Here is a 26,892-nt window from a genome sequence, read left to right on the forward strand (position 1 = left end):
ATCTAACGGTCACTTCCGGTCTTCACCCAGTGAACTACGGTCGGATCGACGAAGGAGCGAGCGAGTTCTCGGTTGTTGTTTTTTCCGCCTCTGTACCTTCTCGCTCTTCCACCTTCGCCCCGCTAGGTCTCGCAACGCTGATCGACGGCGGTGGGAGGTGATGCCAGGCGATCCTCCGTCTTGACCATCTTCCAGCGCCGGTTTGCTCTCTTCTCGCCTTTTGCTGCCGTAGTCTCCGGCGTTAGGGTTCTTTCTATCAAGTACTTCGCGGGAAAACCCCGGATCCGATGGGGCTCCTTGTGGGTCTTTTCATCCTAGCGCTCCTGGGTGCTCCGCAATCGCTCGCGGTGGATGGCGCCTCCTCCTCCAACAGTACCAACAAATTCCGCGACCGCGAAGCAACTGACGATATGCTTGGATATCCCCATCTGTAAGCTCTGCGATATTAGTCCCCGTCGTCCTTGATTTCCTCTTATTATTTTCATCTTATTAATGTTTTTCTTTTAACTTGTAAAAGATCAAGTAACGAAAGATCCAAATGCTAATTTTGGTATACTATTAGATTATTGTACTGAAATTTTGGTATGTCACATTGCAAATAAGAACTTTTCAATATACAAAGTAAACCCTTAACAACACCCCTTGAAGATGGTGCATGAATATCCTTCAAGTCCATCTTGTTGAAGAAACTGATCAAGCCTCTTTGTAAAAATGTTGGCCAATCCCTCTAATAATCATACTTAAACAATTCTGAGGCATCGATGTGTACCTCAAATATCTTGGTATGGTTGGGCAATAACACTGGTTCCTCCATAATGGCCTTCTTCAACTCCTCAAATGCTTGGTGTTACCTCTTTGTCCATTGCCCCGAGCAATCCTTTTTGAGGTGATTGGTCAAGGGCACGACTTTAGTTGAAAACCCTTGATGAAACAACAATAGTAGTTTACCAATCCAAGGAATGACATCAGCTCTATAACCTTGGTAGGTGGTTCCCAATCTCGAATGACCTTTACCTTAACTTGATCCATCATGAGCTTTGCATTGCAGATTTTATTGCCAAAGAACTCTATATCTTGTTGAACAATAAGCATTTCTCCCTGTTGACATACAACTCATTCTCATGTAACACTTGGAACACTTGCTTGAGATGTTGCATGCGCTTTCAAGAGATGTGCTGTACTCTACAATGTCATCAAAGTAGGCAACCATAAAGTGGTCTAGATAGAGGAGATAGGAGTGGAAGAGTTTATTCATAAGAGTGCAAAGTTAGCTAGTGCATTTGTAACACCAAAGGGCATAACCAAGAATTCAGAAGCACCGTACATTGTTACACATGATGTCTTGGCCTCATCCCCTGTTGCACTCCATACCTGATAGTATCCTGACCCTAGGGTCTAGTTTGGAGAAGTATTGAGCTTTCCTCGACTGTTTAAAAAGTTTAGCTGTCAAAGGGATGGGGTACTTGTTCTTAATAGTGATTTTGTCAAGTGCTCAATAGTCGATGCACATGCGAAGAGACCCATCCTTCTTTTTCTAAAACAATACTAGGGTGCTAAAGGGGGCTTTGGAAGGAGGAATCTAGTCTGTCTAGCAAGTTCTGAAGTTGTTTCCACAACTCAGCTAACTTAGGAGGTGCCACGGCTGGTAGCTTAGAACTTGGCACCAACTCAATTTGGTGATCTGCCTCACACCTTGGTGGAAGCTTTTAAGGAAGCTCTTGTGGCATTATATCCTTGATGCTTCAAGCACCTCTAGTATGAACTCTTTGCAATGGGAAAGATTCTCCCAAAGTTCAACTCTCAGATAGTGAAGGTAGCTTGGATCCTCCTTGAGCCCCTGCTTGAATTGCAGGGCCAATAGCGCCTTGGAATCTACCTTAGTGGCACACCCTGTCAGAATCACACATGCCTTATTTGTATGTTGAGGGAGTTGGCTGTTGATTGGGGAAATAGAGTTATGTGGTTGAAGAACATCAATTCTAACACCATTTGGAAGTCATGATTGAGACAATGGAGAAATCTATGCTTTCACTCCATTCTCCAAGATGAACCTATATCGACTTGGCAATGCTAGCAATGAGCTTAATTGGTGAGGTCATGATTTTGAGGGAACCTCCACCACCAATAATCTTGAGGCCCAAGTGCTTAGCCTCACCCTCGACAATGAAGTTGTGTTTTGCTCCTGTATCCAGCATGGTTCAAACCTTTTTCCCATTAATGATGTGCTCGCAAGCATAATACCGTTTTTAGTCGAAGGAGCAATGACTTTAGTCTTGAGAGTGCTAAGTATTTGAAGCGATCCTATGTTAGCTTGGGACCCTTTGTCATGGAGTTAGCTTTCTTCATGTTAACTCATCATGGCATTAAGGGTATTGCACTTCGAGCAATTCCTCATCCAATGCAGATTGCTACAAATGAAGCAAGGCTTTTTAGGTTTGGGCGCATCGGACTTATGCGCCTTGTTACCATCATTGGACTTGTGATCCTTATGTCTGATCTTCTCTCCCCCCACCTTTGCCATAAGGTGTTCTTTCCTTTTGATTGGGAAGAGTAGTTGATGAGTAATTCAGCCTAGGTGATAGCAACTTCTAGATCTTGCACGCCTCGTCTCTCCAATTCTACACGTGCCCAATCCTTCAATCTTCCCATTAGTAGAAGAGAGAATCTTTATTGAACACGTCATCAATCTCTAATGGCAATAAAGAGAACTCCTTAGCATAATACTTTAATGTTGTCAGGTTGCTTCAATCATTATAAATAACCATGTGCCTCCTTCTCAGTGTTGGTTGGAATGAATTGCTTCTTGAGTTCTCTCTTAAAGCGTCCCAAGTGGTTATTGAGTGAAAACCCTTACTCTTGTTGCTAAACTTACGGCACTATCACATCTGCACAGCATCTTAAAAATAGATGGACGCACCATTGATCCTCAAAACTATTAACCTTCTCGACATCTTGGCACCCTTATAGACAACTATTATTGGCATGGAGATAGAGTTGAGGTTGCTGACATTTCAACACCCCAAACTAATCCCACATGTATGCCTATGGCCCTCCTCATGTGTGTGTCCTTCCGTTTCTACTCGTGTAAGTCTTGTAACTCTTGCTCCACAAATGCTCTCACTCTGGTAAGCTACCAAGTAACGGCTTGCAACTTCACATGATAAGGATTCTTGCAATTGAGGATAGCAATACATAACTCAATAGCTTGCTCTAAGTACGTACTTTTCCGTAGCATCTACCTCTGTTGTCTTAGCTTTGCTATGCATGCTTTGTGCTGCTTTTCCTCTAGTCCACAAAATTGATTTCACAAGGCCAGAGCATTTGATGGCATTGCTCCTAAACACAATATGTTGAATGGTGGGAATCTAATGCTGATATCAACTATCACAGGCTTGACTTTAGCACCACTTGCTCATGTGACACTTAGACAATTTATCTCCGTAAAGTTGTTAAGTGTAACTCACTAGAGACCCACACAAGAGAAGCTAAGAATTTATCTTAGCAAGAGGTGTAAAAGTCTTGTCATAAGCAATAATCAAGGCCTTATGCGTTGGTGTATCTGTTAGCAACCAAGTGAACTTTAAACCTATCCACATTGGTGTTTCTTTAACCATATATACCCATTAAATCCAATAGGTTGTTTTGCTTCTGGTAGAGGCAACATAGCTTTCTTCCATCCTAGGTTTAACCATATCCTCCTTCCAAGTCTTAGGAACAACAATAGAGGATAAAGATGCAATAAAAGCTTTATGTGCAGGAGATAAAAGATCATAAGAATCAGATATTATCAATGATAACGAGAAGGCAATATAGAAGGATGAGAACCTTTTCTATGAGCGATAAGAATATCTAAACTAGAAGGATAGGAGAAAGGTGTTGCATTATCAGAAGGATTTGAAGTCAAAACAGAGGGAGAAGCTTGGACTCTAGAGGATTGCACAAGAGTATCTCCTTGCAGCTATCCCTGAATTTGTATTGTCTCTTCTTGTACTTCTCTACTTGTCTCATGTATTTGTTCTTGAACTGTCTTCCCCTTTTGATTAATTATCCCAATAGACTAATTAGGAGGTGATAAAAAAAATATCTAAAACAATGGTTTATCCTCATCATGTCTTGAAGTTGAAATAAAAGTGTAACATGGTTCATTCTCCCTGACAGTCACATCCACGGTAATAATAATTCTTCTGTCATGTTAGTAACATTGTATCCTTTTGAGTAGCTAAATATCCATAAACACACATTTCAATGAGTGAGAATCAAGCTTGGATAATCACAAATAAAGCATACATAACAAATACTTTTTATGGTATTATAAAAATGAGGAACTTGTTAAGCACTCTAATGGTGTTCTAAATTCAATGACCAAAGTGACATACAGTTATTACAATATGCACAATTACCAAAACTTCTTCCCGTAAAAACTTAAACACATTCATTGAAAAAATTGATGACCTGGGAACATGCAAAACATGTGAGAATTATAGAGATGAAAGTAACATAACCAGACTTAGATGAAAAAGAGCCATCAACTATGCTCGCTTTTTCTCTACCTGAACTGGAGCATATGATTCAAAAGAGTTTTGATGAACCAGATATATGATTAGATGATAAACTCAATATTCCAAGAAAACCTAGAAAGGTTCTGCAAGGAATTAGCTACACAAGATACCTGATTGAGCAAAATGAGAGTTGTCCACCAAAGAGGAGAATGAGACTTTGACTGTGGTAGAGAATGGAGGTCCAGTAGAAATGTAACCGAACTTAGCCATAAGTTATCTAAGAGTTTGGATCTCATCTGATGATATGGAAGTAACATCTTAAGGACTATCATTGTGCTTGGAATAGTGAGCTTGTCCAAAACCATGACCATCATTCTGTCCTCCTCCTAGGTGACCACCCTCGCCCACCACTATGGAGACGTTTACCATGTAATTTCAACAATTATCCTGTGCATGACCATCTTTGACACTAATCACATTGTAATCCCCCTTTGCTATTTCTTGCATGTGGTTGCACAATTAATTGGAGCGTGGTGTTCTAAAACCACAGGCGGTGAGTTCCAGGTTCATAATTTTAACAATGATGATGTCAGAGTGCTAGTCCTTGTAAACCTTGAATCAAGCTTCCGAACTAGGACTTTTGTAGCAGCCTTCTTGACTAGATGCACTTCAATGTCAAGATGCACTTCCAATCTGTGCTCTGCTTACTAATACAGATTCATCATCTCCCGTTAATGTTCCATTGCTGTTGGCCTCAAAGATGGACGAGGCCGATGACCAAGATATTAATTGTTTTGGCAATATATGCTTGATATTCTTCAGGATGAATAGGCATCTACTTTGATCCAGAGTTATTTGGTGAGCCAAACAATAACTCTCCTCTCAATGGCCCAGCAGCAACTGTTTGCACTTGAAAGCCAATGCCTTCACAAAGCAGGATAAGCTGGTGCGCCTCCCCAGTCACAGATCTGTATTGAAAGTGTGCCTGCACGACACAAGGGAAACGCTCGTCACTTCTTCCCTTTCTTGAACTCCACCAGTTCTTACAGCTCAGTCAGGTGTCTTCCAGGGCCACTATGAGAACTTGCTTGAGAAGCTGATTCACAAGAGCCTCCTCCAATCTGTGCGACAATGACTTGCAAAGGGCGCTAGAATCGGGTGGTCTGGTACCAGCTTGTAAATAGGGATCCTTATTTTTCCCTTATTCATTTAGATAGTAATATTTATCAGAAATATGACCTTAAACTTTTCAACGTACAAAGTAAACCTTAACAACAATCATGATATTCATTTGTTTTCTAGCTCCATTACAGTGCCTGTATCCGTAGTTTCCTAATTTCAGTGTTTCTATACCATGCATGACTCAATATAGAAAATAGGTCTTAAGTAATTCTAGATTCTGCTTTGAGCATGTTGGTACTAATGGGTGTTCAATTTCTTGTTGCTTTATTGTAGAGATGAAGATGCTTTGCTGAATACCAAATGCCCTAAGCATATAGAACTGAGATGGCAAACTGAGGTTAGCTCCAGTATATATGCAACCCCACTAATTGCTGATATCAACAGGTAAGTGGCATCCATCAGTCAATCTATCAAATCCTCAGATGCATGACAAGATTGACTTAACTAATTAACTTTATGTGAGTATGGTTTCACTGGATTAGTACATGTTTTTGAATGACTTTTATAAAACAACTTACATTAAAATTAGTATAAGGAAATTTTACACAAGTTTCTGGCTTTTGAATATCTACTCATAAAGAATTCAAGATCAAATTGGCTCATTTAATTTTTCTAAATTCTTATACCATGCTGCTGAATGCTGCTATGTGGAGAATACAATGTTGTGACAATTTGTTTGGGAAATGTTAATAAATTTAGGATTTCATCAAACAAAGTGACAGGACTTGGTTTAAAGGATTTGTCATATCATCATTTAAGGCTGAAGTTGCACAAAACTTGGATTTTGTGCCTAGTTTCTCGTAGTAGTTGTGAGTGATTTAAATTGTTGACCTAATGAATAATTGAAGAATAAATCCTTGACTCAATTGTATAAATTGGTCTTGTAGTAGTGAACCAGATGTGGTGGGACTTTTAAAGTTGCGTTGAGATGTTATTGGAAAGTAAGATTGGATTTTTTTATTAATCTTCACAAATGTCAATATTTTTGCCGAGATAGGTTTGAATATTTCAGCCAGTCTATCAAATTCAAAGCATTTGAAATAAGGTTAAATTAATTACACTTCTCACTTTATAAAAATATGTAAATTAAAAATAAGGTTAAATTACTAAAAATAAGGCTTATTTTCTATCCATCCATGCATGCATCTATATTATATGTATTCTTTCAATTCAACTTGATGCTGAAATAAGCCTTTTGAATAGCTAGACCATTAACACTTCCTACACATTTACTAATAAAAATTCAAGGAATATTAACTGTGGTCTAGCCATGAAGTCAATCCACAGAATAAGTTCTGTGTCTTGTTTATGGTTGTGTAACATGTGTTTAGTTTAAATATTTCTTTTGTGTTTCTTGTTTAACTTTTAAGAAAAACAGTACCTGATTGCTAGACATCTGCCTGTTACACATAACCCGACCTCAACTTGCCATTCTGACATTGTACTCTGCCTGTTGGCCCATTTGGACATTTCTGGGCTTTTCCTTGCCTCACGACATTGTGCTTTGTCTTGCCCTAAATACCGCCTCGTGCACCGTTAATACCTTTCTAATTTAAACTGCCACCACAAGTGGACATACCAATCATATGTGTTAGCCGAGAGGTTTTTTCCATGGCTTCATTGTATGTATGCAGCTTGTAAAGGCGAAACCTTATTGTAGAACCAAATCTTGCTAGTACTTATGCTTAATTCTAGTAGCATATGTAGAATTTCCAGTTTCCTTATTCTTATTTTAGCAAACTTTACTTTCATTTATTGTTGTATTCTTGCAACTCTAGTGATGGCAAGCTAGAGATAGTGGTACCATCATTTGTCCATTACCTTGAAGTACTGGAAGGTCCTGATGGTGACAAAATGCCAGGTACTTTGTGTTGATTTATCTCATATGTTTAAATTTGAACTTTTTTCTCTTAGTGAGTGTTAATTGCAGTTGAGTTTATAATTAAATTACCAATTTATCTTCTAGAGACTCTAAATCCATCTAGTGTGAAGGAACCTATTTCTTTAACATCATTTTTTTTTATCTAGTCTTGTATTTAGAAATTTTTATATCTTTTAGATTGCTCCTGTGTTTGTTTTTTATTTTTGTAGTTATTGAACACAAAATAACATTTCAGTTTTCATTGATGTGAAAAATGCAAATTTGTCAGGATGGCCTGCTTTCCACCAATCAACAGTCCATTCTAGCCCTCTCTTATATGATATAGACAAGGATGGTACACGAGAAATAGCATTAGCTACCTACAATGGAGTTGTGAATTTTTTCAGGTAAGTGCCTTCGACAATTGTTTGGTGGTTTGATGCAGGTTGACATAAACGTGGTGGTTATACTAGGGTCTCTGGCTATTTGATGATGGATAAATTAGAAGTACCTCGTAGAAAAGTTCATAAAAACTGGTATGTTGGCTTGGATCCAGACCCAGTGGATCGTTCACATCCGGATGTTCATGATGATTTAATTGCCCAGGAGAACTCTGCTATGAATTCAGCATCTCGTATGTAATCACAAAACTACTGCAATCAACCATATTATATTTGTGCTGGATGTCATGTGCTCTTTTGTTAGTAACTTTCTGCATTTTTGTTTTTGACACATTGTAAATGCGAAAGACTATTTTGAATTCCAGCAACATGTTTATAATGTCTTAAATAACTTTTCTATGACAATTATATTAGCCATTAGGATTCACAGATCAAACTTTCTAAGTATGTCATACATTGATTGAGAAATTTAGCATAGGGGATAAGCTAATATTCCAAGTATCACATATTTTTCAATGTTCTTTTTTGAAATTCTGAGTTGTGTATCAAATCAGGAAATTTCTGTTGCTTTGTATCCAGATATAAATGGGAGTATGAATGGGTTGAATAATTCTGATTCTACAAACATTGTGAACAACCCCTTAATGAACACATCTAAGCCGGAGGACAAAGGAAAACTTGATTCTGCCCAAACTAGTCATGAGAATGGATTGCCAAGCAATCTTAATGACACATTCAAACAGAATGTTTCATTGGGAAATGTTACAGAGGACAATCAAACGCAAATTCGTAGAAGGCTTCTTGAAGAAACTGATAATAAAAGCTCTCAAGATGGACATTCTGACGATCACAATGCTGGAGTGCAAGTGTCAACTGTGGAAAATGACCAAGAACTGGAAGAAGAAGCTGATTCATCTTTTGATTTACTTAGAGATGCAGATGAGTTAGCTGATGAGTATAATTATGACTATGATGACTATGTTGATGAGTCAATGTGGGGGGATGAAAATTGGACAGAAGAGAATCATCAGAAGGCAGAAGATTATGTAAGCATAGATTCACACATACTTTGCACTCCAGTAAGTTCCACAAACTGTTGTTTTTGAATTTATTTTCCATTGGTGTTGAGCATGCAGGGGAAAAAAAGAATTTCAATTTCCATAAATTTGATAAAAACACATTTTTTTTATTTTCTATGAAGGTAATTGCTGACATAGATAATGATGGTACTCAAGAAATGGTAGTGGCTGTTTCATACTTCTTTGACCGCGAGTAAGAATTTGTCCTTTTCCCACCTGTGATTGTATTTTTACTTGAAAAATTGCCAACAATGATCTTCAAATCTACTTTCTTTTGGATATATTCTTTTTTTTTTTGATAAAATTTTTCTCAGCAATTTTTTAAGAAATCCCTTTACACAATGATATCAATTTCCTAGCCATTTCTTGTTTCCAGAAATGAAAATTGGTGCTAAAGTCAGACTAGTATGATACTTTCTGCATCTAACATATGAGATATTAATCTTATGTAGGTCACATTATTACAAAAAATCTTAATATTGGTGGAAGTTTATTACATGAATGCAGCGAGTGGCATTCTTTACTATGTTTCTATTATGCAATCTTCATATATTAGCACATGAACCATGTGGAATACTTGTACAAGTCTTAGGTCATGATTCTCACAGAATTAGCTTGTCTAATTGATTCTTCATCTGCCCACAATATGGTTGTGCTTCAACTGAGATACTACTACATTTAGTTCTTGTATGTACTGTGTTTCATCAGGTATTGATTTTCTTGGTCAATGCCATTTATGTAAGGTTTGTCATGCATTTGAATCGTTCTCATTACCATTGATAAGTTGGCAGGTATTATGACAATCCGGAACATTCGGCAGAGTTAGAGGGAATCAACATTGAAAAGTATGTAGCCAGTGGGATTGTAGTGTTTAACCTTGATACAAAGCAAGTCAAATGGACTGCAGATCTTGATTTAAGTGTTGATTCGGGAAATTTCCGTGCCTATGTTTATTCTTCTCCCACTGTGGTTGACTTGGATGGTGATGGAACATTGGACATTCTTGTTGGCACTTCCTATGGCTTGTTTTATATTTTGGATCATCATGGTAATCCTAGTTTCTTTCATTTTATATTTGTAGTTATTATCTTTGTTAAATCAGTGGGTTCTTTGTTATGCTGTTAATTGTGATATCTTCACTGCAATTTACCCAATATATATTTGAGGAAATTTGCAGCTTCTCTATCATAACAAATCTTGCATTTTTTCTGTATGGGAAGGATTCCTGTTAAATCTGTTGAGATTTACAGTACAATTTAAAACCTCTCTGAATAGAAGCCAGTAAATTATGTCCCTGAAAAAGTTTTCCAAAAATAAATTATTCTACTTAGTAGGAATTTTACATGAGATCAAACTTTGTGGTTGTCTATCTTAAAGGTGGATTTTAGTTTCGTTGCTGACATTAGAGTTGGTCATCCATGACCAGTGCCACTAATCTTGAACTGAAACAGACTAGGTCTAATGCCAATTATTGCCTTTATTTACTCGAATTTTCCTAGATTAGACTTATGCTTTGTATTTCATTTTCATGAAGAAAAGACATGTAATTATGCTCTCTCTCACACACACATAAATATGCAATAATGCAATCTTAAATTATAGGAATCCAGTACAAGGCTTCAATTTCTTGATTTTTTTTTAAAACAATTTCTGTTAGGCAAAGTGAGAAACAAATTTCCTCTTGAGATGGCTGAGATTCAAGCACCAGTTGTGGCAGCTGATATTAATGATGATGGCAAAATCGAAATAGTGACAGTTGACGCTCATGGAAATGTTGCAGCATGGACTGCACAAGGAGAAGAAATTTGGGAAGTGCATCTTAAAAGTCTAATTCCACAGGTAAGTTTTATATAATTTATATCTGGATGCAGTTTTAATGTGATTTATGACTTAGGATGGCCTTACATGTGCTTGTACACAATTATGCAACTTTGATACTAGATTTGATTGCATATTACCCATCAAATTTGTTATATTTCCCATGCTAGGATAAATAGCAATACTTAATATTCTTTATCTTGAACAGAGAGAGAGAGAGAGAGAGAGAGAGAGAGAGAGAGAGAGAGAGAGAGAATTCTGAACCTGATCGAACTTATATGGAAGACCGAGTGAAATGCCATTATTTGTTTAGTGTGACATGAATATGTCTTAGATAGTTTGTCTACAGATATCTCTCTCTTCATTGATAATGAGATCAAATTTTGACAGTGAAATGTGTTGCATACCACGTTCTAACTTTACTTTTTTTGTGATACATTCTGATGAGAATTCAAAACTTTGAGTTACAAAGCTGGCAAGTTACCTTCTTGGTTCATTGCACATCTAATCTGCTCCATTCTGTTTTGAATTATCAAAAGTTTGATTCTTGTTTAACTGCTTCTGATACATGTGCAGTTTCAGTTCTGTTTATCTTGAATTGTATCTGTATTTATGCCTGTTTTTGTGGCAAGCAGTTGTGTTAGCCACATGTGACAGTCTCATTAGGATGTTACTAGGTATTAACATTTATTTGTCAGTTGCTGAAGTGACTTTGAGATTTGATGCCAGAGCCCAACTGTTGGTGATGTTGATGGAGATGGTCACACTGATGTAGTGATCCCAACAGCATCAGGGAACATCTACGTTCTAAGTGGCCGTGATGGTTCACATGTTCGACCTTTCCCCTACCGAACCCATGGAAGAGTGATGAGTCAGATTCTTTTAGTTGATCTAGATAAACGAAATCAGAAATCCAAAGGGCTAACTCTTGTTACCACTTCCTTTGATGGCTATTTGTACCTGATTGATGGAGCCACAGGTTGTCCAGATGTTATTGACATTGGCGAGACTTCGTATGTTATTGACCATGATACCTTGTAATCATTATCTAATATAATTTTCTTTACTTTTTATTTATAAATGTTCTTTTATCTGCAGATATAGCATGGTCTTGGCTGGTAATGTTGATGGTGGGGATGACCTTGATCTTATTGTGACTACCATGAATGGCAATGTTTTTTGCTTTTCCACTCCCTCACCGCATCATCCTCTTAAGGTGCTCCGGTTTGCATTGTATTCTACTGGTGGAATTTTAATAGTTCTCATGAATTTGAGGGTTTTTGTTTGTATTTCATCTGGAAGTCATGGACGGTGTTAATATTATGAAAAATCATTACCTATCCTGTATAGCATGTGTATTTGAGTGGAGATGAAAAACCATTGTTTGCAATGATGATTTTCATACTAAATTTGTCGTAGCAGTTGCTTTTTTGTTCTTCTCCATCTTGCAATGTGTTGCTGAGATTTTCTACCCTTCATTGCAGGAATGGAGGTTACCAAACCAAGGTAGAAACAATGTTGCAGTTCGCAATTACCGTGAAGGTATATTTATTTCCCATGCATCCAGAGCATTCCGTGATGAAGAAGGAAAACACTTCTGGGTGGAGATGGAGATCATCGACAAATACAGGGTGCCCTCAGGGTTTCAAGGACCTTATAATGTTACAGTAAGACATGTTCAACCTGTTTCTTTTAATCTTGAACTCACTGGATAATCATTGATTTTATTTCCACCCTTTGTTGAACGCTCAGACAACTTTGTTAGTGCCTGGAAATTACCAAGGAGAGAGGCGTATTGTGGTAAATCAGGTCTACGATCGTCCTGGGAAACAGCGGATCAAGCTTCCAACAGTACCTGTCAGAACAACAGGAACAGTGATGGTTGAGATGGTGGACAAGAATGGGATTTACTTCTCTGATGAGTTTTCCCTTACGTTCCATATGCATTACTATAAGCTATTGAAGTGGCTTATAGTGTTGCCAATGCTTGGGATGTTTGGCATCCTAGTTATCCTTCGGCCTCAAGAAAGTGCTCCTTTACCATCCTTTTCAAGGAACAGAGATTAATGTTTGAGAGTTGGAATGCCCTTTTGAACTTTTCATTACAACAGTCTGCAGTCTAAAATTAGAGTGATACCATAGAATATATCAATTTTCACTAATTGCCGGCTCGGTTGAATCATCAAATTAGGAAAACTCAAATGTTGTACTGTAAGTTTTATGTCTGTTTCCTGAGAAGGAAAAAAGCATAGTGACTCCCTGCTGCAGTTGCAAGGCTTGGGCACGCACAAATATTTTTGTATGTTGAATTGTGAAGTTGTGGGGAAAGGGAAGTTATTCTAAATGCATGAATGCTTTGTTCATATCTACAGCCGATCCCACTTAGTGATATAAGGATTGGTGGTGGTTGTTTTATTCATATCTACACGATTGGGCAGTAAGGTTGCCACACAATCCTCTTATGATTTTAATTTTTGTGGGGTCATTTCCATATAGGTTAGAGCATGAAAATTTTTGTCCTCCGGAGCATAACTGAGTTAGTTACGACGGAATAGAATTGTAGAAAAGGATAAGAGTTTGAATTTTGACAAAGTTAAGATAATATTTTTTTTTGTCGTGGTCAATTGTAGTTTTTTGATTTATCTCTTTATATATTGTCGTGAGATCGATCATGTGGACTTGTTGAGGGTGGTGGATTTTATTATTTTTTGTAGAAGAGTATGAAAATTTTGACAAATTTCTAATGGTAACACTTATGATTTCTGGGTATGATTTTTTTCCTATGATGCTGTCCAAATTATCCTTTGATGGTTGAAAAGTTTGCAATTCGTCTTGATGCAAATTGTGAAGTTTGAGGCTAACGTCTAGTAAGGAAATATGTTCTTTATTTTGCTTAATGATAATAATAATATTATCATCATCATTGTTATGAATGCTCAAAACAGTATTAGGATCAAATCACAAATCCCACATTATCATCAATAGCCAAGACACCAGCAAGACACGCAAAGACAGCAAACTCTCCCGTACATTTTTTGGTCCCTTTCCATCTATAAACAGAATCCCATTGTTCGTTCGATCGATCACCAAGCTTCGCCTTTCACTCCATGGATTTGACTGGGAAGAAGCAAATTGGAATCCCATCTCTGCGATATCTCTACGTAGGAAGGCGTGCCAAATATCCCAGATTCATCCATCACGTAGTTGCCGGATACATCAATCTCTCCGTCTGGAACTGTGTTCCTGTTCCACCTCCAACTCTGATCACCTCGTGCAAGCTTCTTCTTCTTCTTCTTCTACTCCTCGCTCTATATAAACGGACGCATCCCACAGCTTCTACTCTCACAGGCCACGCTATGAGGAGCACGAACAATGGCGAAGAAGATCCATACACCAAGGACGGGACAGTCGACTTCCATGGCAATCCTGCAGTCAAGAAAAGCTCCGGGAACTGGAGAGCATGCCCTTACATCCTCGGTAACGTAGATGCTACTGTAATGGATTCTCGAGATAAATATATCGATTCCTGATTGTGAGATATCAATTTCAGCAAACGAATGCTGCGAAAGGCTGGCGTATTATGGGATGAGCACCAACCTGGTGAACTACATGAAGGATCGTCTCCACCAGGGAAATGCCGCCGCCGCGAAGAGCGTCAGCAACTGGTCCGGCACTTGCTACGTCATGCCGCTGCTCGGTGCGTTCGTCGCCGATGCCTACGCTGGCAGATACTGGACGATTTCCAGCTTCATGATCATCTACATTATGGTAGTCAGTCGAAGGATTGATTGATGGTTTCGAATTGAAAGAGAGCGGAAATTGATGTTTCTTGTGCCTCGTTCTGCAATCAGGGTCTGAGTCTACTGACGCTGACGGCGTCCGTGAGGGGGCTGGAACCCCGCTGCCAGGGCGGCGTCTGCGACGCGACGCGGTCGCAGACCGCGGCGGTGTTCGCGGCTCTGTACCTGATCGCGCTCGGCACCGGCGGAATCAAGCCGTGCGTCTCCTCCTTCGGCGCCGACCAGTTCGACGAGTCGGATGCGTCGGAGAAGAAGAGGAAGACCTCCTTCTTCAACTGGTTCTACTTCTCCATCAACATCGGCTCCCTGGTCGCCTCGTCGGTGCTGGTTTGGGTTCAGACCGACGTGGGGTGGGGGTGGGGGTTCGGGATCCCTGCGGCCGCCATGGCAGTGGCCGTGGGGAGCTTCTTCCTGGGCACGCCATTGTACCGGCACCAGAGGCCCGGAGGGAGCCCCATCACGAGGGTGGCGCAGGTGATCGTGGCGGCCCTGAGGAAGGTTCGAGTGGCGGTGCCGGAAGACAAGTCGCTGCTGCACGAGACTGCGCGGGAAGAGTCTGCCATCCGAGGAAGCCGGAAACTTGAGCACACCGATCAATTCGAGCACGTCAACTCTATTCTGATTCTGTTCCTGCCAAATTTGGGTAGATTAACGTAATTCGCGTTACTGTTTCCTCCAGATTCTTGGACAGAGCAGCTGTGGAGACGGCCGGAGATGAGGCGACGAAAGGGGGGCCGGCGAACCCGTGGAGGCTGTGCACCGTCACGCAGGTGGAGGAGCTGAAGAGCCTGGTGCGGCTTCTGCCCGTCTGGGCCAGCGGCATCGTCTTCTCCACCGTGTACAGCCAGATGGGCACCATGTTCGTCCTCCAAGGCAACACCTTGGACCGCCGCCTGGGCCGGCGGTTCCAGATCCCCTCCGCGTCCCTCTCCCTCTTCGACACCCTCAGCGTCATCGCCTGGGTCCCCGTCTACGACCGCCTCGTCGTCCCCGTCGCCCGGCGGTTCACCGGCCGGGAGCGCGGCTTCACCCAGCTCACCCGGATGGGCGTCGGCCTCGTCATCTCCATCTTCGCCATGCTGGCCGCCGGCGTCCTCGAGCTCGCGAGGCTGAGCGCCGTGAAGCGGTACGGCTTGTACGACGACGCCGGCGGCGCCGTGCCCGTCTCCGTTTTCTGGCAGGTGCCGCAGTACTTCATCGTGGGGGCGGCGGAGGTGTTCACCTTCATCGGGCAGCTGGAGTTCTTCTACGACCAGGCGCCCGACGCCATGAGGAGCATGTGCTCTGCTCTCTCGCTCACCACGACGGCGCTCGGGAACTACCTCAGCGCCTTGCTCGTCACCATCGTCACGGGGATCACCACCAAGAACGGGAATCTGGGATGGATTCCCGACGATCTTAATCGCGGCCACCTCGATTACTTCTTCTGGCTGTTGGCGATCTTGAGCCTGCTCAACTTTGGCGCTTACCTTTTCATCGCCAAATGGTACACCTACAAGAAGATCACTGACAGTCAGAACAAAGTCGACGATGATGACGAACTGCGTTGACTCTGTGCAGGATCTTTTAAGCTGCCATTTTCAATTCATCTTCCGAGAATAGTCAACCACCTACAGCATTCTGAATCATTTCTTATGAAGCCGCAAATAAAACGTCGAGGAAGTCAAACTATGATTTCCAAACCCCGTCTTACAGTTTGTTTTTGCCTCAACAATGTACTACAGTAGACGTATTTTGGAGCAAGATTTGGGTAGTCAAAGATCATCCCTGTTATACTCATTTCTGAGATGAAAACCAAGGAAAGTATCACAAAAGCACAAAGTTCATCTAATCTTACACAGACGATCGACCAGATTTGCTCTCATTACTTGTAACATAACTTTGAAGTCAATTAATATTTGCTCATAATCCTCATCGTTTGACCAAATCACGGTTCCTGTTGGATACAATTGGAACTGTCAATAAGTAGGATGAAAGGTAAAAGCTTTGGAAGCCATCTGATAGAGATGGAACTGTTGTTCACCTTTGTATGTGATCGAGAATGATAAGCCTTGGCCCAGGAGGAATATTGACATCTCGAAGAGCACTGCAACATGATAAATATATATCAACTATTTGTAAAATACTTGGGTGCAATGCAGGGATTTTGTCCAAAAGAGTACACTGTACACTGTATAGAGGGTTACAAAATCCTTACCTCTCTGTGAGAAGGGGAAGAGTAGCATCATTGAGTAGGCCTTTCTTGAAGTTCTTCTCATAGTTCTGAAGGCCAAGGCATGTTAATATTCCTTTTGTGCGGGAGTAGAACATGTCATCAACGGGTGGCTTTGAGAATTTTTCGCTTACCTGAAATTGTAACAAACAAGAAGATATCAACAGAAATGTATTAACTGACCAATAGAGATGTGTGAGTGAATGCTGCTGCTTAATTACGAAATGTACAACACGTTTTCAAGTTTGATATTTCTTCAACAGATCTATACAGGATTTGGACTCTAATACTTCTATTTGTAACAATTGATTCATAATCCATTTCTAAAATGCCTGCTGAGGAACCAAGAGTACGCCGATGTGATTCATGCATATGAGGTGAACAGGTTGGACATCTACAAAGCTATGCGAAAGGAAGGGAGGGGGTGGGGGGCTTTCCAAGTGGAAAACTAAATTTCTACATGGATTGTAGCTTGGTCATTATACAAGCAAATACTGATAATCTAGTCAAAATGTAAGACATCATAAGTGGTAACATAATATAAAAGCTGCTTTATGTACCTTGAAAATACCACCTTGAATTAGTGCAAAAAATAATCCTGAGGTAACTGCATTCACAGCCTGGTTTGGACCTCCCATGCCACTGACCAATGAAAACATCGCACCAGAGCCAAATGCTGCAACTATACTGCAAGATAAATCGTAGCTGAGTAGTAAGTCAATTTTGATAGAAAACTGATTTTGTACATGGCATTATATAATTAGAATGAATAATTCCTCTCTTATAGGTCAAACTCAAGAGACCTTTCTTATCTTAGTTGAAGCAATATGAAGCATGAGGTTTTAAACTGAGAACTTATAAGGAGGAACCATTCTGTTATGAGAGCTTTGGCAGAATGTTGATGGATGGACAATGGCTTATTGATGAATATAGGAGAATGAACTAAATTATTTTAGGGCACTTTTTGTTGGTGCAAGCACCAGATGGTAGAGTCTGACCATACAATTTTAATGTGTTTGGAAAAGGGTTTAGGGTTTAAGTTAGGCTAATATTCCTGTCACTAATGAAGTGTGTCAAGTGTGCAAGTGCATGTTACTTGAAATTGATATTGCAAGTGAAAATGGATAAAGTCCAAGTGGGTCGAGATCGACTATACATTTGATAGAAAAGGATGTTGGCAATTGGATGAGTGTTACCGACACAGTATTTACTGTATCAGTTGGGATTATCATGGCATTTCCCATATGTCACCAACAGATGACCCAAAAGTAAAATTGCATGATATATGTTGCTTCTCTTCAAATGTTTCATTATTCGTAGTGTATGTATCTGATACCACCCAAGTAACAAAGGTTGCTGAATCTTAAACTATTAGAGTACAAAATGTTGGTGAAAGAGTGGGAGAGCATTCCATTAAAAAATGACTAATGACCTGGGAAGGAGATTCCCTCCTAATATAAGCCCATTCAATAAGCTCCCACTTGGCTATGTTGGACTGTGAGGCGATGGGCCACTATTTACACTGATGAATGTCAAGCATCCACAACAAGCTATCTAACGTCTCAAGACTCCCATTAAGCATAGGATGACCACACTTAGCCATCAAGCATAGAGATATGAGTTGCGACTCTTAGCACAAACAGAATCATTAGACTAGAGGATATGGGTTGGGTTGAGACTTCAGAATCATTTTGAGGCGAAGGAAGAGCACATTCCATCCAATTTGAGCAAAAGAAAGCAGTTTCCAAATTGGATTTGGGATATGTTAGTGAATTTCCCACCATCTATGGTCCATTGAAGTGATCAATCTAATGGGGGATCCATGCTATAAGACCGACCCCTTTTTGCTCCCTCCTCCAAAATAAGCTAGCCCTTATATATCACACCTAGCATGATGCACTTGGCCAGGTGAGACTATGACATGACGAACCACCTACATTGATAAGAGTATACAATTTCTATTTCACTAGTGATGCTATCTTTCTACATTGGTAAGAGTACTACACCCTTAGCATAAATCAATTTCTATTTCACCAATGACACTATCTTTCTCAATAAATATACTATTAGAGAAGTGCAGGGTGAAAATACAAAAAAAAACAATCATGTTTTTTGAAGAAATGTTGGTAAAACAAACTAATTTAATATGAGCTGATGTGAAATTGTTATTCAATCAAATTTGCTAACTCCTCATTTCGTATGTAAGTGATGTGGGCATTTCTCATGTATGGGATTCTCTAGGGTAAGCGTTTATGCATTGCAGTAGCTAGAACCAACATGGATCTCAATGGTCTCTGTCTTTGTATCCTCGTAGCAAAAAGTAGATAAGGCCCAGAAAATCAAAGACAAGAAATCTTTACTTCCATCAAACTTAATATGATTCCAGTAATGTCAAGAGAACGGAAGGCACAGTGCGAATTCAGCAATCTCACCTACTTTGCATATCCTCCACTCCTCTTATCCTTCTCATCACGCATGATATGCCTGCATTAGTACCTGTCATGACAGCAAAATTGCGAGCTTGCACCAACGGGCCACCTGCAAAAGCCTGCAATTCATGCAAGAAGAACATGTTATTGAGTGCATAGCTAAAGGTTCTACATGGAACACAAAACGTCTCTGTTTAAGTTCCTTCAGGACGAAAAGTGCGTCGTTGACAAAAGGACGAAAAGAAAATGTATGTTGAGAATCAGCATGAGCAAATAAGGAATAACGCGTAAAAGTTATACGGAAGAAACTCTAACTACCGAACATAATATGATGTTCTAAGTTCTAATCAGGAGAAACAAAAAAGACCCACTTGAGCAAAATCGCATATGATTCCCGAGCATCAGAAGAACTTGTCGCAAATAAAAACAAACGGCATGGACTCTATAGAAGATAGTATGGAACATATTTGCCTCATTATTAAACAATCTGTTGCATCACCATTATATCGAAGAAATCAGTAGGCAAGAAATGCATTTGCTCAACGAATACTCCAGGAGAAATTTCTTGACACTGTTTCATTGATCAAGTATTTTCCTTAATTAATCAAGAAAACTACGAATTCATAAATCCGGCACAAATCCAAGCCGAAACGAGTGGAAAAGGGAAAGGAAAGTCATCGAGTGGACCGAAGAGATAGGACGTAAGGGGAACCTGCGCTTGCTTGAGGGAGGCCATGGCTTGGGAGTTGAGGCCAGGGGCATTAGGAGGAGGGGTGGGGATGGCAGCGTCCGAGGTGAGAGATCCCATAAGGGCTCCGATGAAGGCGCCCTGGGCGGCGCTGGTGGCGGTGACGATGGCAGCCTCCACGGCCGTCGGTTGCTTCACCAACCAGGCGCGGAGCCCGGTCTCTAGTTCCTTGATTCGGACCTGCAGCTGGGCGATGGGGCTCGTTGGGGGAGTAGTCGGCGGAGCTAACATCGCCGCGCTCTGCTTCCCATCCATGGCCGCTCGTCGGCTCGACCGCCCGCCCGCCGCTCCTGTTTCTTTCCCGCAACGCGACGGAGTCAGAAAACTCGCGGATAAGGGTACGACTGTTGAAAATGTTATGGAAAGAGGGTATTTTTGCAAGAAAATCTAAATGACTATTTCAGGTGTTTATTAATTTGTTTATTATATTATATATTTATTTATTTATTTTCATTTTTTTAATCTGGGAGTAGGTGATTTTTTTTAATTCGCTTATCGGATAAATTACAATCTCATCCAACAACTAACTTTGTTTATAAGTTTTCAAATACTAAGGATGTAATTATATAACATGAGAATCAAACTTGACGATAAGAGAAATCGTTGAGCGTTTTACCGTTGTATTTTTTAGTGATTAATTGTAATTTTTTAATTTATTTTTTCATAAATAATTGTGAGATTTTCCGTATGGGACTATTAGGAAAATAGAATTTCATCTTTGCTACAGTGAAGATTTTTTTTTTTCATAAGATGATTACTTTAAAAAATTAAAAAAGACTGTGTTAGAAAAAGATGTATAAAGATTAATTAATTAGATAAATTAAATTTAAATATTTAAATTATAAAATAATAATAATAATAAAGTATTATTTTTTTAGTTCTCATAATATTTTATTTTTCTTAAATTACTTGATTATTAAGTTTGATAATATAAATTTATTTATTTATTTTTAAAAAAATTTATTTAATATATTGATAAGAGTTTTATTAATGAACATAGGTTACAAATCTTATTACGAATATTGTTTACGAATATGTTCATGAATGCGTCGTCACTGTCTAGTATCTAACTGCTTGCACTCTATAATATCGGCGTTGACGTCGGCCCTCGCCACAAATCTTTTCGAAGACAAAATTCAAAAGGACAAAAATAGATAATTCTAATCTTCTTTTTCTTCTTTAAGAATAGAGACTTATCCAAAGAGCATGCGTTGTCTATTTTAGGATCTTCTGTTTCCCAATTTTTATGTATAATATGGACAGAATTTTATAATTTCTCAATCATTTATAGACATTATCTATTTTAAGAAATAAGAATATTTTTATAATTTGATATATTTAATTTTTTTTTTCCTTACAAACAAGGTAATACATGTTATATTAATCCCTTTCCAAGGGAAAACATAAATATTTTACTTCTCCTTTCTTTCGTTTCCTTTCCTTCCCCTTCCGTTAATAAACCTTGATTCTCAATATTTTGCAGCCTCACGACATGCACTCCTTTTTAATTTCCTTACATCTGGTAATCCTTCCTTCTTTAATTACAGCAGCTAGCTAGCTATGCTAATTCCAGACGAGCTCGGTAGATCCACAAAAATGGCGTTTTTACATATCGATCGCGTTGGAATATATATATGGAAACATCTCCATCGATCGAGTTGGCATCCAACAGTACTAGCTAGCTAGCTAGTAGTGATGGTGTTCTTCTCCTTCTCTCTGCTTGGACCACTCGTTTACATTGAATGCCAAAGCATCCAGCCTCACCTAACCTCGATTAATTAAGAGGCCACGGAAAGGTTCTCCATTCCACAAGCTAGCTCAGCTCGATCGGACGCATGCATGCATGCACTTTGGAGCTAGCTCGACGAGCATTTCAGTGTCCCAATCGCATGCATTTAGTGGCCGAGTTTCTGGTTAACTAATTAAAGCTTGAGGGCTTAATTCATTACAGATATATGTTCCTGTTGAGAGTGCCTCCCAGACATGTCACCAATCATGCAGCATTGGAAGTTGGCTTCATGAGGAGGAAGGAAATGATAACTCTGAAACACTGCAAGCACCAACACAATGAGGGGAAGACTAAGGATGTTTTGACTCGACCACTCCGATGCTCAAGTTAGTCGTTGAAAGAAGAGAAAAATTAATTGGAAGAGTGTGATGAAAATGTATGTATCTGCATGCATACCTATATCTGTACAGAAGGAGATTATATAAACGAGAGTAGTGAGAGAATCATACAATCATGCGTGTCTTGTCATTAATTAAGAAGAATATCCACGCTTGAAGATTTTATCAGAAGATATGTCCTATCAAGTGTGGAAAATATTTGATTATTGTCATATAATAGCATAAAGTCGCATCATTCAACACCATACCATAATAACAAGAGGCAGGTGATCATGTTACATAATTATTTAACTCCTTGACGGCGATTTGACGAACTGATAAAGACAGGAAAGGGAATCAGTTTGTTGTTGGGTCAGGCGAGACTAGTCGGTGAAGAGGTTTAAAGAGGTTGGCCTTGAGTAAGGCTAAGCAGGAATTGACACGGCTTGAATATAAGTACAATGTGCTCGGAGAGGCGGGAGCTAGGACTCTTGCTCTTGGTATCTTGGCACTGGGCTCTGGGGCCAGGGTCGTCGTGTGATTGGCCGAGCTGGGTTCGGGCAGAACAAGGTCGAGCGGGGAGGCCGAGAGTTCGAGCAGAATGAGGTCGAGCGAGGAGGCCGAGCCGGGAGTGGAGTGAATTATGGCCGAGTCCAAGTAGATGGGTGAGTGCCCGAGTGAGCTTGAGTTGAGTCGGAGTGGATGAGATCGAGTCAACTTTAATATAGGGTCAAGTCAACCTTCTGTTCGACGTGTCTCGATCTTGAACTGATCTTTGTGGACGTCACGTCATAACACCCATAACAATATATATTTAAAATCCATAGTTTTTATCAGTGCAATCAAATATTGTTAAGATGTACGTACGAGGAATACAATGAGAGTAGCTGATTTGATCTACCTTTCATTTACTCCACTCCACTTTTTGTAACCTAGCCAATAAAATCAATCAATCAGTGAGTACTGGTTGGTTGTGATCGATCCGATCGAGCATGTAAACGAGAAGAGCTAGATCAGATCTTTAGGGAGGGAGGGAGGGAGGGAGACAAGTGCATGGGAGGCATGTGGAGTAATCAATTAAATGGGTGAAAGAAAGGTGCCCCTCTGCATCTACTCGCCGGCAGGCCAGCCAAATAATAATTCTTTCTGATCTCTTTCTCGTGTGTCGGGTGGTGGCGACTTAATGAGCCATATATTTCTTCAGAGATTGCATGACCCTCTGCCTAGCTAGCTATTCCTGTGGGTGGGTCGATCAGCCAAAATGGTGGTCCATTTCTTCTTCGAATTTCCTATTAAAAAAGTTAGTCTTATGAAAGAATTGGTTGGATCCAAGTGACAGTGTTAAATGACTGGAAGGCTTTAATTTCCGGTGATCTCAAGGCTCAATTCAATTCAGCCACCGTAAGAACAGAAGAAGAAGAAGAAGATCGATAGAGGTCTCGATTTCGTCCATCGCCACTCTATAAACTTCTCCCTAGCTAGCTTCTTCTCGCCACCGGAGATCAGTCTCCATGGGGTCGTCTCGCTTCAAGGGCGTCGAGAAATGCAGCTCGCGAGGGCGCTCCGCGCACTCCGTCGCGGCTGACCTCGACGGTACGCTCCTGCTCTCGCGGAGCGCCTTCCCGTACTTCATGCTGGTGGCGGTGGAGGCCGGCAGCCTGCTCCGCGGCGTCGTCCTCCTCCTCTCCGTGCCGTTCGTCTACCTCACCTACGTCTTCCTCTCCGAGTCGCTCGCCATCAAGACGCTCGTCTTCATCGCCTTCGCCCGCCTCAGGCTCCGCGACATCGAGATGGTGGCGCGCTCCGTGCTCCCCCGCTTCTACGCCGACGACGTGCACCCGGAGACGTGGCGCGTCTTCAGCGCCTGCGGCGGCCGGCGCTGCGTCGTCACCGCCAACCCCACCGTGATGGTGGAGCCCTTCGTGCGGGGGTTCCTAGGGGCCGACGCCGTGGTGCTGGGAACGGAGCTGGAGGTCACCAAGTCCGGCCGCGCCACCGGCTTCGTCAAGAACCCCGGCGTGCTCATCGGAGACCTCAAGAGGAAGGCGGTGGAGAGAGAGTTCGGAGCGGCGCCGCCGGACGTCGGCATCGGCGACCGCGAGACCGACCACGATTTCATGTCCATTTGCAAGGTAATTATCAAATTAAGCAAATCAAAACAATTATATTAATAAAATACAAAAAACATATAATTAGCAAGATTTGAAGATATAAATACGATTAGGTTCGCCTAATTTGAAATGGGCGGGTTAAAACGGTTCAGGAAGCCTACATGGTGCCAAGCAGCAAACTCAAGCCGGTCCATAAGAACCAGCTGTTGAACCGGGTGATCCTTCATGACGGCCGGTTCGTCCAGAAGCCGACGCCGATGGTGGCGCTGCTCACCTTCCTGTGGATTCCGTTTGGCTTCCTCCTCTCCCTCCTCCGCGTCTACATCAACCTTCCACTCCCCGAGCGCATCGTCTTCCACAACTACCGCCTCATGGGCATCAAGCTGATGGTGAAGGGCACGCCGCCGCCGCCCCCCAAGAAGGGCCACCCGGGTGTGCTTTTCGTCTGCAACCACCGCACGGTGCTGGATCCGGTGGTGACCGCCGTCGCTCTTCGACGCAAGATCAGCTGCGTCACCTACAGCATCAGCAAGTTCTCGGAGTTGATCTCGCCCATCAAGGCCGTGGCGCTGTCGCGGGAGCGCGACAAGGACGCCGCCCACATCCGGCGGCTGCTGGAGGAGGGCGACCTGGTGATCTGCCCCGAGGGCACCACCTGCCGCGAGCCCTTCCTGCTTCGCTTCTCCGCCCTCTTCGCGGAGCTGACCGACCGCATCGTCCCCGTCGCCATCAACACGAAGCAGAGCATGTTCCACGGCACCAGCGCCAGGGGGTGGAAGCTCTTCGACCCTTACTTCTTCTTCATGAACCCGCGGCCGGTGTACGAGATTACGTTCTTGAACCAGCTGCCGAGGGAGCTCACTTGCGCCGGCGGCAAGTCGCCCATTGACGTCGCCAACTACGTCCAGCGGGTGCTCGCCGTCACCCTCGGCTTCGAGTGCACCAACTACACCAGGAAGGACAAGTACGGTTTGCTCGCCGGCACCGACGGCCTCGTCTCCTCCAAGAAGGCAAGGCACGAAGAGGATAAGCAAAACGAGGACAAGGCAGCTTGATTATTTCATTATCATGCAGAACAGAGCAGAGCACAATGCAATTTGCATGATCTTACGTTGGAATTTGGATGATACAACTTGCTTAAGATCTTTTATTCTATTCGTAATTCTTCAGTCTCTTTGTATTGTTCTATTGTTAATTTGCTTGTACTATCACCTCGTTGACTTCTTTAGAAGAAATAATTAAGAGCCCACTATTAGGACGAGTGTTTTGCAAGTTGATTATGACTTACTGTTCAGCTCTAAAATTTAGAGAATGGATGGGAACCACTAGTTGCTTTGAAGCATTATATAGCACAAGGGGATGATCCTATAGAGATCTTTCGACAGCCATGATCTCGAGAATCTTATTTGTCACTAAAACGAGGAATGATTCTTAAAGATCTTACTGTTGCAAATTTGAATGAAAATAAAAGTGATGGAAGCAGGAAGCTCCTTTGTGAATGAAAATATAATCACACATTAAAAGTTTCAAGACATAATTGTTGGTTTATATTGTATCACAAACATTGATATTGTGAACAAATATATGTGAAGAGACTCTCTCTCACACGTGGATGCATAGGGGAGGATGCAAATCCAAAGCTCGGATTGCACTACCCGCAAAGTAATTTATGTGCGAGCGTGACTTGCGTGCGTCGAATATCGAACCGGTCAGGGCAAAATTTGTCCAAGCAAATGAACCAATATTTTACCATTTGAAAATGTTTTCTTTTGCTCAAATGATAAGTATGCAACTAATGCAATTTAGTAATGGCATGAACATTGATGCAATTGAATGCAATTTAATGGCATGAATGCTTGCAACGTATAGATAAGAACCTCTATATAAGACTCCGAGTTTGAGCAAAGAGAACAACAAGAAAGAGCTAAGCAAATCCACCACAACCCTATCATTCTTTCTCCTGTGATACCGTTCGAGTACTATCTCAGTTCGCCGCAATCTGTCTGTGCTTGGTGGTAGCGCGGTTCTGTCGTTGTATGCTACGAAATAGACATTCGCCGTGACCTCTAAGCATCGCCGGAGGGAACGAATCTGTTTTAAGGAAACTGTGTTGAACGCAGAACTCGACATCGGCCACTCGACGTCTCAACATTTGGCGTCTCAGCACTCGGCGTCTCGACCACTAGGCCTTGGTAACTCGACTCTCGACTCTCGACCTCTCGGCAGTCGGCCACTCAGCACTTGGCCACTCGGCGTCTCGGCCACTCGGCATCTCGACATTCGACGTCTCGGCCACTCGACGTCTCGGCCTTGGTAACTCGACTCTCGGCTCTCGACAGTCGACCACTTAGCATTTGGCCACTCGGCAGTAGCACTCGGCACTTGCCAACTCAGCTCTCGGCAATCGATGACTCAACCATTCGGTTGACTCAGCACTTGTGATTGGAAAAACACCAACCCCTGTTGGCAGTTTGAAATTATCAGTTTAAGTCATCTTGGCAGTTTGAAATTATCAATTCGATAAAGATTGTTCAACACTTACTTGTCATTAAGATGATGAGTTGATTGCTCCAAGAGATTACATGGGAGACTTGGAAGGATGTTTCTTAATTCCATGAAGTTTCATGGAATGACAGAAACAAAGTG

The 26,892-nt window shown here is 41.4% G+C and overlaps 4 protein-coding genes across 4 annotated transcripts; 3 read left to right on the top strand and 1 right to left on the bottom strand.

Annotated features, from left to right (window-relative positions):
- The first annotated feature begins 74 nt into the window (after positions 1–74).
- Positions 75–13,188, top strand: LOC141848733 (protein DEFECTIVE IN EXINE FORMATION 1). The gene is made up of 13 exons (XM_074736780.1): positions 75–430; positions 5,955–6,065; positions 7,460–7,542; positions 7,832–7,949; positions 8,016–8,176; positions 8,523–9,022; positions 9,145–9,215; positions 9,814–10,070; positions 10,680–10,861; positions 11,570–11,853; positions 11,939–12,056; positions 12,325–12,507; positions 12,593–13,188. The coding sequence occupies exons 1-13, from the start codon at positions 288–290 to the stop codon at positions 12,905–12,907; spliced, it is 2,526 nt and encodes an 841-aa protein (XP_074592881.1). The 5' UTR covers positions 75–287; the 3' UTR covers positions 12,908–13,188.
- An 807-nt stretch (positions 13,189–13,995) lies between these two features.
- Positions 13,996–16,203, top strand: LOC141848691 (protein NRT1/ PTR FAMILY 8.1-like). The gene is made up of 4 exons (XM_074736736.1): positions 13,996–14,317; positions 14,391–14,608; positions 14,692–15,242; positions 15,320–16,203. The coding sequence occupies exons 1-4, from the start codon at positions 14,197–14,199 to the stop codon at positions 16,188–16,190; spliced, it is 1,761 nt and encodes a 586-aa protein (XP_074592837.1). The 5' UTR covers positions 13,996–14,196; the 3' UTR covers positions 16,191–16,203.
- A 93-nt stretch (positions 16,204–16,296) lies between these two features.
- On the bottom strand, positions 16,297–20,361 carry LOC141848692 (chloroplastic import inner membrane translocase subunit HP30-2-like). Its single transcript, XM_074736737.1, has 6 exons — positions 19,994–20,361; positions 19,285–19,400; positions 17,413–17,539; positions 16,838–16,986; positions 16,664–16,726; positions 16,297–16,576 (listed from the first exon to the last, which is right to left on the bottom strand). Exons 1-6 carry the CDS (start codon positions 20,282–20,284, stop codon positions 16,552–16,554), a joined length of 771 nt encoding a protein of 256 aa, XP_074592838.1. The 5' UTR covers positions 20,285–20,361; the 3' UTR covers positions 16,297–16,551.
- Positions 20,362–23,560: 3,199 nt separating this feature from the next.
- On the top strand, positions 23,561–25,502 carry LOC141848606 (glycerol-3-phosphate 2-O-acyltransferase 6-like). The gene is made up of 2 exons (XM_074736655.1): positions 23,561–24,267; positions 24,399–25,502. Exons 1-2 carry the CDS (start codon positions 23,647–23,649, stop codon positions 25,299–25,301), a joined length of 1,524 nt encoding a protein of 507 aa, XP_074592756.1. The 5' UTR covers positions 23,561–23,646; the 3' UTR covers positions 25,302–25,502.
- The last annotated feature ends 1,390 nt before the right edge of the window (positions 25,503–26,892 follow it).

Source organism: Curcuma longa, chromosome 17, assembly GCF_044706935.1.
Source record: "Curcuma longa cultivar G26 ecotype Majalengka, Jawa Barat chromosome 17, ITB_CL_G26_1.1, whole genome shotgun sequence".
NCBI lineage: Eukaryota > Viridiplantae > Streptophyta > Magnoliopsida > Zingiberales > Zingiberaceae > Curcuma > Curcuma longa.

What these genes read in the sequence shown, in the direction of transcription:
- LOC141848692 (XM_074736737.1), bottom strand. Translation starts at nt 20,284, where the DNA reads ATGGATGGGAAGCAGAGCGCGGCGATGTTAGCTCCGCCGACTACTCCC. An exon ending in CCTCCCTCAAGCAAGCGCAG is followed by an intron (nt 19,401 to 19,993) that starts GTTCCCCTTACG and finishes CATGAATTGCAG; the next exon opens with GCTTTTGCAGGTGGCCCGTT. An exon ending in GTGGAGGATATGCAAAGTAG is followed by an intron (nt 17,540 to 19,284) that starts GTGAGATTGCTG and finishes TTTATCTTGCAG; the next exon opens with TATAGTTGCAGCATTTGGCT.
- LOC141848691 (XM_074736736.1), top strand. Translation starts at nt 14,197, where the DNA reads ATGAGGAGCACGAACAATGGCGAAGAAGATCCATACACCAAGGACGGG. An exon ending in AGCATGCCCTTACATCCTCG is followed by an intron (nt 14,318 to 14,390) that starts GTAACGTAGATG and finishes TATCAATTTCAG; the next exon opens with CAAACGAATGCTGCGAAAGG. An exon ending in TCATGATCATCTACATTATG is followed by an intron (nt 14,609 to 14,691) that starts GTAGTCAGTCGA and finishes TTCTGCAATCAG; the next exon opens with GGTCTGAGTCTACTGACGCT.
- LOC141848606 (XM_074736655.1), top strand. Translation starts at nt 23,647, where the DNA reads ATGGGGTCGTCTCGCTTCAAGGGCGTCGAGAAATGCAGCTCGCGAGGG. An exon ending in ATTTCATGTCCATTTGCAAG is followed by an intron (nt 24,268 to 24,398) that starts GTAATTATCAAA and finishes AAAACGGTTCAG; the next exon opens with GAAGCCTACATGGTGCCAAG.
- LOC141848733 (XM_074736780.1), top strand. Translation starts at nt 288, where the DNA reads ATGGGGCTCCTTGTGGGTCTTTTCATCCTAGCGCTCCTGGGTGCTCCG. An exon ending in CTAATTGCTGATATCAACAG is followed by an intron (nt 6,066 to 7,459) that starts GTAAGTGGCATC and finishes TTGCAACTCTAG; the next exon opens with TGATGGCAAGCTAGAGATAG. An exon ending in TGATGGTGACAAAATGCCAG is followed by an intron (nt 7,543 to 7,831) that starts GTACTTTGTGTT and finishes CAAATTTGTCAG; the next exon opens with GATGGCCTGCTTTCCACCAA.